The 16,622-nt window shown below is 63.0% G+C and overlaps 1 protein-coding gene across 6 annotated transcripts in view; it reads right to left on the reverse strand.

Annotated features, from left to right (window-relative positions):
* Nucleotides 1–16,622, reverse strand: part of GRAMD4 (GRAM domain containing 4) — a 77,704-nt gene that overhangs the window by 7,425 nt on the left and 53,657 nt on the right. For 5 of the 6 annotated variants that reach the window (XM_057556818.1, XM_057556819.1, XM_057556815.1 and 2 more), the window contains 10 exons: nt 13,568–13,688; nt 7,880–7,941; nt 5,637–5,769; nt 5,219–5,244; nt 4,547–4,638; nt 3,144–3,235; nt 2,017–2,089; nt 772–843; nt 394–437; nt 209–318 (listed from right to left, as the gene is read on the reverse strand). In XM_057556818.1, coding sequence (XP_057412801.1) covers nt 209–318; nt 394–437; nt 772–843; nt 2,017–2,089; nt 3,144–3,235; nt 4,547–4,638; nt 5,219–5,244; nt 5,637–5,769; nt 7,880–7,941; nt 13,568–13,688 — 825 coding nt within the window. The remainder of the gene's footprint in view (nt 1–208; nt 319–393; nt 438–771; nt 844–2,016; nt 2,090–3,143; nt 3,236–4,546; nt 4,639–5,218; nt 5,245–5,636; nt 5,770–7,879; nt 7,942–13,567; nt 13,689–16,622) is intronic. The other variant, XM_057556816.1, reaches the window with a different exon arrangement.

Raw genomic sequence — 16,622 nt, forward strand, 5'->3', positions numbered from 1 at the left:
GGGGGCGAGAGACCGAGGACCCACCTGCACGTTGGGGGCCGAAGGGCAGGTGGGGACAGTGCCCAGACCGTGAGGCCCCCGAACTGTGTGACCGCCACACCCAACACTCCAGCTCAGGCCAGGCGCCCCCTGCCCGCCCCCCACCCACGCACCGTGGACGGTGCTGATGAGACGGCGCGGCGCGCTGACCGTCCGGCAGGCTCCTTACCCAGGGCCAGCCCCACCAGGCGGTAGGGGAAGAAGCAGGAGGCGAGGAAGGCGGCCCACAGCGCGATGTACAGCTTCTGTGTGATCTCAGGCTGCACCCACATGAACAGGCTGGAAGGGAGAGGGGAGGTTCAGCCAGGTGGCAGGCGCAGCCTCGACGCGGCCGGCTGGGGGCTGACAACTTACTTCTTGATCTTTTCCAGGATGTCGGCCATCTTGCCAAAGAGGTTCTGTGTGAAGAAGCAGCTGCGGTCACGGGAGACCACGGCCGGGCCACGGAGCCCGTGGTCCTGCCCCGCCGCTCCCAGGCCGAGGACCGGGTGATGGTCCGGTCCGAATCACGGGTTAAGGCACCGCTCGAGACGAGGGACCCAGGCCCGCACCCTCCCGGGAGCTCGCCTGGCACTGGTCAGGAAGGCCTCCACCAGCCGGGGCGCCAGCATCAGACCAAGCCAAGAGGGCCCTCCCCACCAACCGGGTTGTCTCGGGTGTCAGCTCCCAGACAAGCCAGGCCTGGAGGGCTGGGTAGCTGGGGTCCCCCCACCTGGAGCCCAGCAGCAGTACCTGGGCTTTCTGGGCGACGTCCAGCACGAGCTGGAACTTCTCAGACACGGTCAGGTCTTCCTTTGGAGGCTCCTTCAGTCAAAGGGGAAAGAGAATTTCCACTGAAATTTAACAGTTCAGAGAAATTACTGACAAAAACAGCAAGGAGGCCTCCCAGCCCGGGGACCAGGTCTCTGCTGCCCCAACACAGTCAGAGGGACGGGCATCCCTGGGGGGCCCAGCCCGAGGGGGCAGCACGGGCAGCTGAGCTAGCTGACACCCGTCTGGTACCTGAGAGGGTGGTAGGCAGCCCCCCAGCTGGGCAGGGCTGCTTAAGCAGATCACCTTCAGAGGTGCATCTGAGACCACAGAGCCCGCGCCCACCCCGCACTTTACAGGCGGGGGAACTGAGGTCCCAGCAGGGGGGCCTGACTTTGTCCTGCTTGTCTGAGTTCATTCAGCAAGAAACTCCCTAAGACCTCCAAGTACCAGGGCCAAAGGGCACAGGCCTGCCTCCCCAGAGACACCCTCCCTGACCCCTGTTCTAAAGGGGCCCCTGCAGACACCACCACATCCTGCACCCCTACTGTGTGCTCTACGCACATGGTAGGTGCTCAAACACCTGATGAAGCCCATGGACGCACCATGGCCTCCCTCCTGCCTGTGCCCGGTGGTTCAGCCCCACGGGCCAGAGTCCCCCGTAGAGTGGTGGGCAGACTTTCTGTAAAGGGCCAGGTGATAAGCACATGTGCCTCTGCAGGCCCAATGGCTGGTCACAGCAGCTTGGCTGCTGCAGCCCCAAAGCAGCCACAGCGTAAACGAACAGGCGTGACGGGGGCCAATAAAACCTCGTTTACAAAATCGGGCGGCAGGCCACTGGTCCAGCCCGTCCATCGTTCACCTCCCGCCACGGGAGGCTGTGAGCGGCTACAGGGGCCCCCTCGCTACTTCCCTTCCACATCACGTCCCAGCTGAGGAGGGTCAGGTCAAGCCAAGCCCGGCCAGGCCAACCTGCTTCCCACGCAGCCAAGCCCAGGCTCGTGAAGGGCACTCGGGCATCAGCTGGCGAGGGGTCAGGGTGTGGCCACGCAGGGCTCCGCGTAGGGGCGGCTGGCCTTCTCCTCCCCGACCTCTCCTCGCCTGGCAGGGCTCCCCGCCGGCGTCCACACAGCTGCACCTGGAGGCCTCGGGGGACCTGCGGCCCCCACACAGCACTGGCGGGTAGAGCCCGGCCCCCCCGGCGATGGAGCCCCTCCCAGGACTCACCACCACTTCGGACACTTCAGGCACGATGCTCCACTGTATCCTCCAGCCCCTGGCAAACAGGAGACAGCATCGTCTGCAGGCGGTGGCCGTAGAGGGGTGACGTTAAGTCACCAGGCCTGTGCTCCCAACTAGGAGCCGCCCCCGGAAATTTTGGCCACTGGGACAGGAGCTTCAGAAACACCCGGCCATCTGCCGAGACCACAGGGCCCCCTCCTAGGCTCCTGAGAGATGACCCAGGTCACCCCCACGGATCCCTCCCCAGGGGCCCTCCTGGGGGTGGGCACACATTTACAAGCACCCAGAGGTGACGGGCCTCTCAAAATAAGGAAGTGGCAATGGCAACAACTTTAGTGAACCACGTCTAGTCTGGGCACGGAGAACCCTTTCATAAGCGCTTAAAAGTTTTCTATGAGAAACGTTTTCAAATGAACCAACTTAGGCAACCGCAGAGAAGCACCTAGAAAAACAGTGTGTAAAGTGAACTTTTGAACGGCTCAGTGAAAATACAGAAGGCAGGGCCTCCTCTCAGGCCGGACATGAAGCTGGGGTTCACTCTGTGGGGCGACCTCAGGTCCACACAGACCCGGGAGGACCCGGGGATGCGGGGCTCCCACCCCAGCGTGCTGGCTTCCAATAGCGCCGCCCACCCCCAGCCTCGAGATGGAAAGGGGGTGCTCGGAGAGGGCGCAGGGAAGACACCGCGTGGCCCTGGGCTCTGGGGTTGCTGAGTCCCAGCGCCTCTTCGGCACCTGCACTCCGACCACTGGGGACCTCCCAGGGCACAGAACCGCTGCAGCTCCGTCAACCCCCCTCCACCCATTGGGATGTCACTGCTGAGGTGTGTGTGGAGGGGGGACTTTCCTGCCCAAAAGCAGCACGACCGGAGGAGGGGCCGGAGTGACCCCAAAGCCGGCACCCACTGGCAGCCTGCTGGAAAGAGCTGCTGGGGTTTGGGAATCACCCTGCCCGCTGCAGCAAACCATCCTCCTGGGGGCTCGGGAACTATCAGAGGACAACCTCCCAAAACGCCAGCACGTGACACAGAGCCGGCTCGGCACGTGCCCTGCCGTGCGTGTAACGCAGGAAGACAGCACAGCCGCGAACACACAACAAACCGGAGCACCTACCTGGCTATGAGGTAATTGAGGGATAACCTCAAAATTGCTAGAAATAAGAACATGGGGATGGCCCAGCCATGCCACACGGCATTCATGTACACCTGCGGGTTTGGAGAGAAACGGGTCGGGAGGGAGACGGTTAGGCGACCTGCCAGCGTGGTTCAGGACAGACCAGATCCCTCTCTCCCCAAGCCAGGCAGGCTGCGCTCGCAGGCAGGGAGACCAGGCCCCAGCGGCCCTCCGCAGGCCCGAGGACCAGGGCACGCAGCGTAGACAAACCCGCTCAGGGAGGAGGTGAGAGGGAAACACTGCTCTGGGTGGGCGGGGAGCGGTTATGCCCCGGAAGGAGCAGCCTGGACGTGGCCCGGGATCACAGGAGGGCTGACCCCACAGAGGCCTTGGCCCACCGCCGCTGCGGGCCCCCCTGCCAGAGCCGGAGGCATCCGCGTACCCAGCACCGCTGACCGTCTACCCCGCGCCACAGGGCAGGCAGAGTGCGGGGCACAGTGCTGGCGCTCAGAGAGTGTAGGGGACGCATGCAGTGGGTTCAGGAGGAGGCCTGGCAGGTGGTCTGAACGGCGGGCAGGGCTAGCTCAGCCGTAACACACCGGCAGGACTAGGGACCTGGGACCCAAAGCAGCCAAGGCCCCAAGGAGCAGAGTGCTGGTGAAGGGTGGCCGCAGGAGAGCTCCAGGGTGGAGGGGGCTGGCCCCTGGCCACCACGGCCTGTCCTCTGCATGTGCACAACACCCATCTCCCCGGTGGACGGTGGGCCCCTGGGGCTTCAGGGCGGCCCTCGGGACCCTCTCAGGTGGAGGCCACCTATGGGGGCCTCTGCAGAGATGGGGCCTTTGGGGGCTGCGGCTCTCCCCCTCCTTCCTCCTTCCACTGGACAGCAGGGTCTCCCCGGGCAGGGCTGGGAGCAGCCACCGCAGGACAATTCAGACTGCGACTGGGCCTGTCTTCCCCAAAGCACCCCGTGATGCTGGCCCAGCGCCGCCTACCTTCCCCAGGCCTGGTGGCCTGCTTGGCCCCTAGGCCACTGTGCGCCCGCCAGGAGCCTCCCCCAGCCGCCGGTGCCTGATGGGAGGGACGGCTGGTTTCTGCACAAGCAGACAGACCGCCCCACCGGCCCTTCCCCAACCCACTTGGGAAAGTCGGCCGTAAGCTTGGCACGAGGCCCTCTCCTGAGAACACTGCTGCGGGGATTCTGGGCAGGCGAGGAGCCCCAGTGCCAGCCCCGGGATGCACCCCACAACACCCTTATCCAGTCCTTACAGCTGCCCTGCAGCCCACTTTACAGACGGAAACACCGAGGCCGGGAGCTGCCCCGCACGGCAGGGATGGGGGGGTCCCTCAGGAAACCTCAGGGAGGGTGCACAGCCCACCAGCCACCCGCGGGGAGCACTCACGGTGAAGGCGATGGCAGACGTGTAGACGGAGTACCAGTCGGATAAGGCAGAGAGGTTCTTCACAAAGCTGGTGACGGGCTTGGCACCGCGCTCTGGGGACAGAACGGACCACGCGGTCAGGCCAGCGCCAGCCCGGCCCTCGGACACACCTGGCGGTCCGGCTGCTGCACCAGCTGGCGGTGTGGGGCGGGGGAGGGAACCAAAAGGAGCAAAGCAAACCCCAACCGTCGCGGGCGCCCAGCGCGCCTGACCCCAGGCCAGCGCTCCCGCGGCCACTCCCGGGCTGCGGCCCGTCCCCCGTCCCCACGGGGAGACGTCTGTCTGCCTGTCTGCCCCGGCCCGTGCCCGCAGGCGGGGAACGGGGTTTAGTTCACAGACCCCGGGCCCGACAAGTATCTGGAGAAGCACCACGGTGCGCTGGGGCTCCCAGGCCTGGAGGGAAACTCGGCTTCTGGCCACGGGCCAGGGGCGGACAGACAGACGGGGTGGGCCTTGGACATATTTCCCACAGCGTTAGGAAGAAGGCTGGGCTGGGAAATCCTGAAAAACGTGCTTCCGGAAGCAAGTCCAGTTCAGTGCAAGACCGCAGTCACCCCCCGGGCGGCCCTGGCCCCAGCGGCTCACACAGCCAGAGACGAGCGGGTACTTACTAAGTCCACGCCGGGTACTTACTGAGCCTCCTCATGTTCTCGGTCAACCTAAGAGGGGGGAAGAGATGAGTGCCAGCACCCACTCGGCTGCAGCCGCGTCCTGACCCCGCAGCTCCCTGCAGGCCCTCGGGGAGCACGGGTGACCCACGAGGGGCGGCTTCCTCGTCTCCCGCCCACGCTGCCCCCACCCGAGTCTGAGAGCCCGGCCCACGGGCACTCTCGGGGTCGCCACCGTCCCCGCGTGGCGTCTGTTGCAAAGCACCAGTACGACCACTGATTGGGGGGCACGGCCGTGAGGCCGCCCCCCCCGCAAATCCTCCCCGGCTTTGCTTGCCGCCCCGAGGAGGCCTGTCCTGCCGGACGGCTGCAAAGCCAGACCCAGGGAGCCCCGGGGGCCATCCCACTCCATCCCTCCACCCCGACCTCCACCAGGGCCCCACCTCCGGGCGCTGAGGGGCTCCTCCGTCTCCACCGTGCTCTCCTCGGGCTGGAACCGGAAGTCCTCCACGTACTCCCCGAATTTCTCATAGAACCACTTCTGGACACGGGGGCACAGCCCCTGGCTCCGTCGGTCTGCAGGACGGGGGTGGGTCCAGGTGAGGGCAGCAGGCCGAGAGGGGCCTTACAGAGCGGCAGAGGTGGGGGCACCGGCGGGTGGGGCTCCCGGCCGGGCCGGCGAGGGCACGTCCACGCCAGAACCATGAGGGGCCGGGTGCCCTGAGAACAGAGCCCGACCCACTTCACCACGAGGTGCAAACCAACCAACGCAGACCCCGGGGGTCCCCGTGTTCCTCACACCGACCCCCGGCTTGTTGGAGGCTGTCTCCAGTGCAGGTGCCGTCCAGGCGGGCTCTCAGCCCACCGCTGGCGCTGCATTGACCACCCCCCGCCGCTGGGCACACTGGTTGGTCTGGGAAGTGGCCAGGTGGGCTCACTCCCAGGGACACCCGGACCCTGGGGAACAGCCAGTGGGCGTGCGTCAGGGGCTGTGGTCCGCTGGGGGCCCCAGTGAAGTCACCCACATCAGACTCAAGAAAACCAGCCCGAATCCCGCGGAACAAGTCCGTCCCGTCGGAGAGCAGGTCGTGGAGTCGCCTGCAGGGGGCGCCGTCCCACCACAGAGGGGGATGGAGTGCACGCAGGTGGGCGTGTGCTGCCAGCTCGAAGGGACGGAGGCCGGGGGATGGAGGGTGGTGCACACAGAGCCCACGAGGCTCAGAAATGCCCAGAGGAGGGGCGGCAAGGGCCCGGGGTTCTCACAGCCCACCTGGAGCACGACAGGGTCTTTAGGGAGAGAGTCTAGGCAGGCTCAGCCCTATAACCGCTTGGACAGCAGCCGCGGACAGTGAGTAATGGGACGGGCGTGGCTGCGTCCCCAGGAAACCACACTGACGCCGCCGAAAGTTGAAATTTATGTTAACGTTCACGTGTCAAATCCTTTTGATTGTTTTTCAACCATTTAAAAGTGTAAGAAGATTTTTTTCAACGTAAAGGCAGATGGGGAGCTGTAGTTCGCCGACCCCAGGTCTAGGTCAGGTGGGCTGCCCGAGTGGACAGGCCTCACGGTGCTCCCGAGCCCCACTCCGCCCCAGCACCACGGAGAGCACCCGTCCCCGCCACCTACGTCCTCGGGACTGCACTTGGTGGGGTCCTTCCCTCCCTACCCACACTCCCCACCTCCCACACAGAGCACGACACGGCGGCCCTCGGTGTGGGTACGGGGTGGAAGGACTCTCCTCTGACGCTTCCCACGAGTGCAGGAGGCTCATCAATTGCCACACACAGCAGGGGCCTTGGCGGGGGGGGGGGGGGGGGTCTCTAGTGCTGTACCTGGCTCAGAACCTGGGCCACTGGTCATGAACCCTGAGAACCCAAGGGGACCATGACCCAGTGGACACAGCAGCCAATGCCGCACCCGGCCGGCCTGTCGGCGGGTCCAGCACCGGGGCCCTGGGAAAGAGGCATCTCCCTCTCTGGATGGCAGGTAGGGCGTCAGGACCTGGCTCTGGTCTGAGCTCAGCCTCCACCTGGAGCGTAAGCCTGAGAGGCCTTCCCTCCCGGGCCTCGGTCTCCTCACCTTTACACTGGGCAGGGCTTAACCGAAGGCCCTCCTGGTGTGGCTCTCTGAGCCCCCAGCACAGGCAGGGGCTTAGCGTCAACGGTCAGCCTGCGAGGGACCTGGGTCCACCACAAATCCGGCCCCTCAAGAAGCCCAGTTTCCCCCCATGCCATCCTCTGAAGGACAATTTCAGAAAGTGCCAAGTGCGGAGGGAGGTAAGGAACTCGAGCCTGGGGTGGGAAGAGAAGGCACTGAAAGCAGCTCTGCGTCCTGACCTGGGGGGCGCTGGGCACAATGCCCGCAGCTGACCCCACCTCCCCACTCACCCCCTTGTCAGGACAGCCGGCCTCTGGAAGCAGGTCGCCAGGCCAGGGGCCAAGCAGCCAGTGTGACCACGACATGATTCCTCTTTGGGGAAGGGCTGGGGGACATGTCGTGTTGTATTTTTAGGAGAAAATAAAGTCATGTTTTGATCGAATGCCTTGCATCTGCTACGGAGACTCACCAACCGGTAATCAGAGACACTAACCCAGTTCCAACAGGAGGGGGTCCCCGGAAGTGAGCAAGTGCGCCGGGGAACAGAAACAACCCCCCCCCCACCCCATCTCCATCCCCTAGGCCTACCTGCTCCATTATTGACCTGGGCCTGCCCTTTTGGAGGCTGCTGAGCTGGCGGGTCCTCGGCTCTTAAAGAGGGGGGAGAAGAAGCAAGATCTCTGTTAGTTCAAAACAGCACGATGAGTCCGGGCTTCGCAAAGTTCCCGCGCTCACGGGAGCCACGCCCACGGGAGCCACGCCCACGGAAGCCACGCCCAACACCAGAGTGCCCGTTCCCACCCTCGGGGCTCCCTCTGGGGTCCTGGCTGCTCAGCTCAGACGCCAGGTGAGGGCAGTAGGGCAAGCCCAGAGCTGCATTCCTCACGGGCACACTTTAGTTAGTTAGTTAGTTATTTTTGGCTGCGCTGGGTCTTCGTTGCTGTGCGCGGGCTTTCTCTAGTTTCAGGGAGTGGGGGCTACGCTTCGTTGTGGTGCCCGGGCTTCTCATTGTGGCGGCTTCTCTTGTTGCGGAGCACGGGCTCTAGGCGCGGGGGCTTCAGTAGTTGTGGCACGTGGGCTCAGTAGTTGCGGCTCACGGGCTCTAGAGCACAGGCTCAGTAGTTGTGGCGCACGGGCTTAGTTGCTCCGCGGCTTGTGGGATCTTCCGGGACCAGGGCTCGAACCTGTGTCCCCTGCATTGGCAGGAGGATTCTTAATCTCTGCGCCACCAGGGAAGTCCTACACTTCTTGTTTTTTGATGACCAAACACTGTCTCAAACATACAACTCTTTTCTTTCCTATTAATTTTGACCCATTTGCTTCTTTATTTAATGTTAAGCTCAGCATAAACAGCTGTTACACCAGTTACTTGGCCTGCTAATGAAAAGGTACTTAGCTACACACATATTTAGCAAGCACCATGCAAGGCCACAGGCTGGGTGAGCCCCTGCCCGGCAAGCTGTGCACAGGTCCCGGCTTGGTCCGTGCCAGCCACCTACCCGGCTCCCTGCCCCTGCGGCCTCGCGGCACCTGACCACAGCAGTCACCCGACCTCAGAGCCGTCCCGGAGTTCCCGGCCGCCCGCCGGATCCTGACCGCAGACCTGACTTTCAGCCACAGGCCCTGACGGACTGGCCCCCAGCCGCTGGCCGGACCCCCTTCCCTTGGGCAGTGCCCTGTCCCTGACTGGCCAGCCCACCTGCCCTCCTCACCCTGCACTGGTCTGGGCTACCAACACGCCACACTGCTGCCGTGGTTCCCAGTGCAGCAGAGATCCCAGGATGTGGGAAAAGTGGCACCCCAGGCAAACCTCGGCAGGACTGGGGGGGCACGGGGGGCTCTTCCAGGACAGAGACAGTGGGGCTGGGAGATCCCCGGCAGGCGCGCCCCCCTCGGCATCCTGCTCTGTTCACACAACATGATCTTGTAATAGGGAAGAACCTTTGTATCCTATCACAAGTTCATCACTAAAGAGATGTTGCCTATAAGCTTAAATTATACATAGTGGCCCATCTCTGGGAACCCTGCCTCCCAGGTAATAAGCGTTAAACTAAAATACCTTTGTTTAGCTCACAGGAAACCTCCTGCCCAGGCCCACCTGTGAATGACTGCAGGCAGGAAGAAATGAACACATCCCCTCTGGGGGCTGATGGGAACCAGGAAGCGTTTGGCTTTACTCTCCCTCCCCTTTTCGTATAAAAGGAGCCTGAATTCTAACTCAGGCAAGATGGGTCTTTGGGGCCACGAGCCCACCATCCCCTTGGTTTGCTGGATTTCCGAATAAAGTCGTTACTCCCTGTCCCAACAACTCGCCTCTCGATATTGGCCTGTCATGCGGTGCGCGGTGGTAGGAGCTTAGACCGGTAACACCCCCCCCTCCAGCATCTCCGTGAACCGACCTGCTCTGCGGGTTTATAACCCGTAACTGCAGCCCATCACGGCCACGCCGTGCCGGAGCGGGAAGCGCGGAGGACAAGCTGGATCCGAGAAGCGCAGGGTGAGCAGGGGGCGAGCCTGCAGCCTCGTGAAGCCGTGGACAGGGAACCATGAAGCAGAGGGGGGGGGGTCCCAGAGAAGGGAGCCACGGTGGAAGAGGAGGGGGCTAGGCCTCCACGCCCACCCCTCCCTGTGGCCAGGCTGCCCCAACGGCCGTCCGTGCTCAGAGCTCCCGACAAACGGGGATTTACTGGGAACAGGAGGGGAGCTGGGGCACGCAGGAGACCCCAGACTGGGTTCCCTCTGTTCCTGGGCAGGTGTCCAGGCCTCCGGACCAGGACATTCCCTGAACCGACCGGGGGTCCTGAAGAGGCAGCTCACACAGGAAGCACTAACAAATGGGCTCCCAGCAGAGCCCGGGCCCAGGTGTACCACTGAGGCCGCGCGGGCCCGAAGGACACGGCACCGCTCAGCCACAGGTGGGCCTGGGGTCTGAGTGGCCGGCGGGGCTGTCCGGGGTGCCGTGCTCGGTACCAGTGGGCTTGCACCTGATGATACTGATACTGCACAGCCACTGGCTGTGTGATCTTTCCAACATAATCACCGCTGGAATCGGACAGGTATTTAGGTATAAATGGGCTGCTAGCTGCCTGCAGGGAAAGACGGCTGGCAACACGGGCGCAGGTGTTCCAGGTGGCGGGGAATTTTACCTTCTTCCCGTCACACCACATATGGAACATCGTGAGCGCCTGTAACGTGCACGGGACGTGGGAAACAGACTGACAACACAGCGCACAGCAATGACGTTCTGAACATTAAGAGGAAGGCAGAGGGCAGACAGCGTATCAGGGCCTCCCAGCCGGGTCCACCCACAGCTCCGGGTAGGTGGGGAGTGAGCGGTGGCCTCAGAGCAACACGAATGCCCCCCCGGGACTTCACTTCATCAGAAGAAAGGGCCCTGTACTCCTAATAACTGTGGATTCTTCCAAGTGTTTTGGAACAACCTCCGCTGATGTTTAACGATCAGCGGAACAAGTCTGGAGTGGAGTGCGCCTGGAGGGCTTTTCTAAAATCTAATTATCCCGCAGGCAACAACCCGAGGCCGCAGGACAGATGCTGAAGCCCACGGGCGGGGGATGCCAGGGCCACATGTCAGGGCCGGGCTGGGCACGGGAGGCAGTCACCAGGGTCTGCGTAGTTCCCACACGGGGTGCCCCGGCCAAAGCCCCAACCAACACCGTAGGCGGTGCAGCACAGGACAATGACACGCACCCTCCAGCCCCCTCAACGCAGCCGGGAGGGCGGAGGAGCCGTGGGAGGTGCCGCTGAGAGCAAACCCAAGGGTGGGGCCCGGGCAGGGCCTGACCAGAGGCCAGTGGAGGTCAAAGGCAGTTTCTCCATGTTGCTTTCGGACTGATAACTGGACGTGGCCTTCGCCTGGAGTAAGCTTAAACCAAGGCGATTTCCCAGGAATTTTCTTAAAAAGCAAAACAGAGGTTTGTATAAACGACCATGTTTTAATCCTGCAGATCGAGTGTGTCTGTGTGTGCGCGCCCAGGTGTGAAGGTGGCCCTCCACACAGTTGCCCACCCTGGACGGCCCACAGCGACCCCAGATGGGCACCAGGATAACAAGGAAAGAGGAGGTCCCTTGCCTGGAACCTGCTTCTCCCTGTTCCTCTCCTCTCTCAGGTCTCAGCTTCCAGAAGGTTCCTAAACCCTAAGCCCCCCCTAAACCCCATGCTCCCCAGGACCCTCAGCTGCTTCTTCCTCGGTCCGGGCCTGGATGTTCCTTTCCTGTAATCCCCAGTTGGTCCCCAAGCAGACCCGTGAGAAACAGATCTGTCTGCAGCCTCAGAACCTACCGGGGGCCAGGCACCCAAGGGGCTTTGGTGGAAGGATGAGGATTAAACCCCCGGAGCGGGCTGGGGGTGGCGGGAGGGTGGAAGACAGAAGACATGGATCCTGCAAAGGGAGCTGGGACACGGCATCCTCTCAGGCCGAGCGCCACCCGACGCCACCAGGGCAAGCGTGGCCTCCAGTAAAGCCGCACATAAACACAAACTGCATCAGACAGAAGCGCGTCAGTGCAGGTGACAGCACTGTGACATGCCATGAGAGGCCAGGCCCGGCCGGCCAGCGGGCTGACAATACCCCCCACACCCAGCCAAGCACCTGGATCTCCCAGAGTCGTCCCAGGTCAGGTCGCTGGCTGCACCTCTTTGCGTTATTAAATGTAATTGAATCTTTGAACGTCTACAGATTTTCACATAAGGTTTAACATCAGGGAAAGTACTGCTTGAAGCCGTGGTCCGATTTCCGGTCCAGGGAGGGGTGCCGGCCTTGTAGCCCGGCAAAGCAAGTGACACCCTCCCCCAACACCGGGGCCCCCGCGGGGAGCCCCAGAGAACTGCAGAATGGGCCACGCTGACCTGTGGGACAGGCAGGTGGCCTTCGTTCAGGGGCACCAGAAAGCCCATGGAGCTGTCCTAACACTCGGCAGAGCAGGAAACTAAAGGACCTTCTCCTCCAGGGAACCAAGTGCCACCTGTTCCCCGGGGCTGAGAACCAGCTGCTGAGACCCAGAGGAGGCCAGCACGAAGCACAGGAGGTTCGGCCTTTCCAGCAGCTGAAGCCCGCGCGGCGCGGTACCTGGAGCGGGGGTCTCCTCAGAGCCCCACCGCAGTGACGACACTCAGAAACGACAACGACGCCAGGCCACCCCACGGAAAAGCCAGCTCTGACTGGGGTGTCCCAAGCTGGAGAGGGCTGTGCGCTCGGGCCAGGGGGGCCTGGACAAAGGGGTGCGGGGCCAGAGGCCAGGCTGGTGAGGGGGAGGGATGGAGACTTTGGCGGCCTCAGCTCCCAGGCCTCGTCCGCCAGGCCGCCGGCCTGGACGCTGTACACAGGGACAGGGAGCCCTGGGGGGTTTTATCAGGACGGGAAGAACACAGCTCCTAGGACTTGCAAATATCCCTCTGGAATGACCCGCTTCGGCTGGCAGCACCATGAGGCAGGGGCCGAGCTCGCATGGGCAGAGGTGGGAGTCCACACCACCCCGTCCGGAAGCTGGGGCGGCCTCTGGCCGCCCCAGGATGGAGGGACCCTGCTGGGAGGAGGGGATTGGCCATGGCAGGCTGACCCCGCCCGAGGGTGCTGTCAGGGGCTCGGGGCGGGGTGTGTCCGAGTGGGCACTGAGGCAGGGTTGGGGGAGTCAGCATGCGAGCACACAGGCAGGCTGGGCAGGGTCTCAGGGTCCTGGGGGCGACGTCAGGTGGTTCTGGGGGCTCTGCGTCCCTCTTCAGCCCTGCCCGGCCAGACCTCCCAGGGCCCAGCTGAGACTCCGCCCGTTCCCCCTCCAGCGTGCAGCAGGAGCACCTACACGCCCCCACCCCAGGCCCCGAGGCACAGGAAGGCAGCCACTTTCCCAGGATCGCAGCTCGCCGCGGGCACAGGCAGGACTCAGCCCAGAAAGTTGGGGCCAGGCCCACCGTCACCACTCACCCGCGTACCCTCCTGATGCCCTGGGTCCGGCAGGGGCTGGGAGGGTGGCGGTGGCCGCTCACGGGGACCGGCCACCTCAGGGTTTGAGCAGGGTCTTGGCTCAGGGGACCGCTACCCACCGAGAGGGCAACGGTACCTGGGCGACAGTGTTACCTGGCCCTCCCCTCCTCCCCACCTGTCCTTGGGCTCCTCACCTGGCCTTGGACTCCTCACCTGGCCCTTCCCCCCTCCTCACCTGGCCTTGGGCTCCTCCCCTGGCCCTCCCCTGCTCCTCACCTGGCCTTGGGCTCCTCACCTGGCCCTCCCCCCTCCTCACCTGGCCCCTCCCCCTCCTCACCTGGCCTTCAGCACTTCCTGGACCTTCTGCTCTAGCTCCATCCGCCGCTGCCGCTCCCGGTCCAGCTCCTGCCGCAGCATCTCAGAGTTGGTTTCCTCTCGCAGCTTCCGGAGCTCCTCCTCTGCGAAGGGAGAGAAGCCCAGGTGAATGTCATGTGGTCCATTCTGGCCCCCATGCAGAGGTGCCGAGAGGGGGCTGGTCTGCAAAGCACTGAGACAACTGGCAACAGCAGCTCTCTTGCTCCTTCCTGGGGGGCACACCTGCGGGAGTCTATCAACCGGGGCTCCTCTTATACAGTCAGGGCAAGATCTGAGGCGAAGCAAGGGTGAGGGTGTCTTTACTAAATAAAACCCATTCAAGATAGACACACAAAAGGCATTTCACCAAACCACCTCCACGGGGGCAGGACACCCCGAGGAAGGGACGCTGGTGGCACTTGGTCACCCCAGAGACACACATGCAGCAGGTGCAGTTCTGGGAGGTCTCGGCCGCAGAGCAAAGCCCACGTGAGGGGCAGAGAGCTCCGCCACCTGGCTGCTGACCACCTGAGAACCGTGCGGCGGGAGGATGAGGGGTGCGGCGGGAGGATGAGGGGTGCGGCGGGACGACGAGGGGTACAGTGGGAGGGTGAGCGGGTGCTCGAGAGAAGCCGCACCAAGGTGTGTCTGAGTCAGAACCTGGATGAACAGAAGGTCACGGACCGGCAGGGTAGGGGTGGGGGGGGGGGAGCGTGGGATGGGCAGAAGGAGCAGCCTTGGTGAGGCGAAGGCAGGAGGGGCCGTGGGCTGGGGGGAAGGGTCACAGATGAGATGCGGGCGGGGCATCAGAGCCCAGGAAGCCAGAATGAGGACCGGACATTTATTCCAGGTGTGATGGAAGCCAGTGCCAGGTAGTTGCTGTTCTAATTGGGAGCGTGGGGTGGGCTGAGGAATGGCCCCAAGGATGGACCATCCTAACCTTGGAAGCTGTGACTAAGCACCCTACATGGACAAAGGGACCCTGCAGAAGTGATAAGGATCTTGAGATGGGTGCGTATCCTGGATTATGTGCATGGGACCAATGTCATCACAATGATGGAAACTCAGGAGGAAGCAGGAGGGTCAGGGGTCAGAGAGGCGACAGAAAGGTGCTGTCCCGCTGACTGTGAAGAGCCAAGGGCACGGGCAGCATCTACGAGCTGGAAGAGTCAAGGACACAGAGTCTCCCCTGGAGCCTCCAGAAGGAAGACGGCTCTGCCCGCACCTTGACGTGAGCTCTGTGACACTCATTTCAGACTTCTGGCCTCTGAACTGTAAGAGAATAAGGAGGCTACTTTAAGCCCCCAGTTCGTGGAAATCTGTTACAGAGGTGACAGGAACCTCGTACACACGTGGCTGCACACGCCCTAAGTGGACGTCGCTCTTCATTTCTGCACGACCGGACACCGCACGACGACACCCAGATCCAGCGACTGCGCACTTCAGGCCCCACAGCAGCCCCTGCCACTCCCTCCACCCTGCATCCTGTCCTGCCCCGTCCCCAGGGGTGACCACCGGCCAGACTTCTACGCACAGATGAGGCCTCCCTTTCTGGAGACTGTACAGTGGAGGTGGGTGTGTCTTAGTGTGCTCAGGCGGCTATAACAAGATACCACAGACCAGGTGGCCTAAACAACAGACATTTATCTCTCACAGCCCTGGAGGCTGGACATCCAAGGTCAGGGTGCCAGCAGATTCAGTTCCTGGCGAGGACTCTCTTCGGGGCCTGCAGACGGCAGCCTTCTCACTGTGTCCTCAAAGGCAGAGAGCCAGCTCTGGCATCTCTTCCTCTTCTTATAAGGGCACTAATTCCATCACGGGGCCCCACCATCGTGACCTCAGCTAACCCTAATCGCCTCCCAAGGGCCCACCTCTCACCACCACCACGTGGAGGTGAGGGCTTCAGCACGTGCACTTTGGGGGGTGCAAACGTTCAGTCCATAACGGGGCATGAACTCAGGCAGTCTGGCTCCCGAGCCCAGGCTCTTGGCCAGGACACTGTGCTGACAGGCCAGCTGCGGCCTCTCCTGGGTGTGGGCGTCCGCACACTGCCCTGGCCAGCCATCCTGCTCTCCTCGAGGGACACCAGCACTGTGACTCACGCTGCAGAACCCACGCAAACACACACGATTCCATTTGGTTTTTATGTGCCACGAGCAAAGCTCAAAGGCTTCGAACTAAGCAAACTGAGTTTGAGGAACTGGCACTCCCAGAAGTTCACATTCGCTTCCTAAGAAGCAAACCCAGCCACATCCTTTCTACTTAAATCTGCACCAGAGTCCAGTGCCACCTTCTAGGCAGGGCCTTGAGCCCTTGAGGAGTGGTCCTGACTCCCTCTTCCCCAGAGGGCCTCACTGCACTCAGACACCCAGGCTGGCGAGTCTAGCTTTTGGCAAGAAGGTTCCAGATGGCTTGAACCAGCCACACAACACAAGAGATCCGTGAGCAGCCACCCAGCCCACACTCCTGAGGACGAGTCTCCTCCCACCTCCAGGCTGGAGCTGCAGTGAAGACACAGACCCTCTGGGCCTGTGGACCCAGGGCGGCCTGAGTTTAGTGAGGAAGGGGGCCTCAGAGAGCACCGTGCACAGGGAGGTGATCAGGACCATGGACGGCCACCCCTCTGACGGCTGGGCGCAAAGAGCAGAAGGAGGAGGGTGTGCAAGAAGGTTCCGGAACACGCTTTGCATACAATCTAGTCCTGCACTTCTCGTGTCTCCCCCAAAGCACCCCAGCTACCTCTACTGAAGAAGTGAGTTATGCATCGATGAAGAGGCCCAGTCCAGCCTGACACAAGTCCTGCAGAGTTGCGTGGGGGCCACAGATGCTCCTGAGCTCAGTCTGGTCCAGGGCGGGGATGCCGGCTCTCCTCCTACCTGGGCGCTGACGGTGGGGTAGGGGGCCTAGCCTGGCTGCAGGGACGATGGGAGCAAAGAGCCCACAGGGGGAGCTAAGGAAAGACCCACCCTCCTCCCACCATGGGAGAACATGCGTGCACCGCCCGCCGTGCACATGCCCGGGCAGCGCCGGCCGTGCAG

Source organism: Balaenoptera acutorostrata, chromosome 11, assembly GCF_949987535.1.
Source record: "Balaenoptera acutorostrata chromosome 11, mBalAcu1.1, whole genome shotgun sequence".
Lineage (NCBI taxonomy): Eukaryota > Metazoa > Chordata > Mammalia > Artiodactyla > Balaenopteridae > Balaenoptera > Balaenoptera acutorostrata.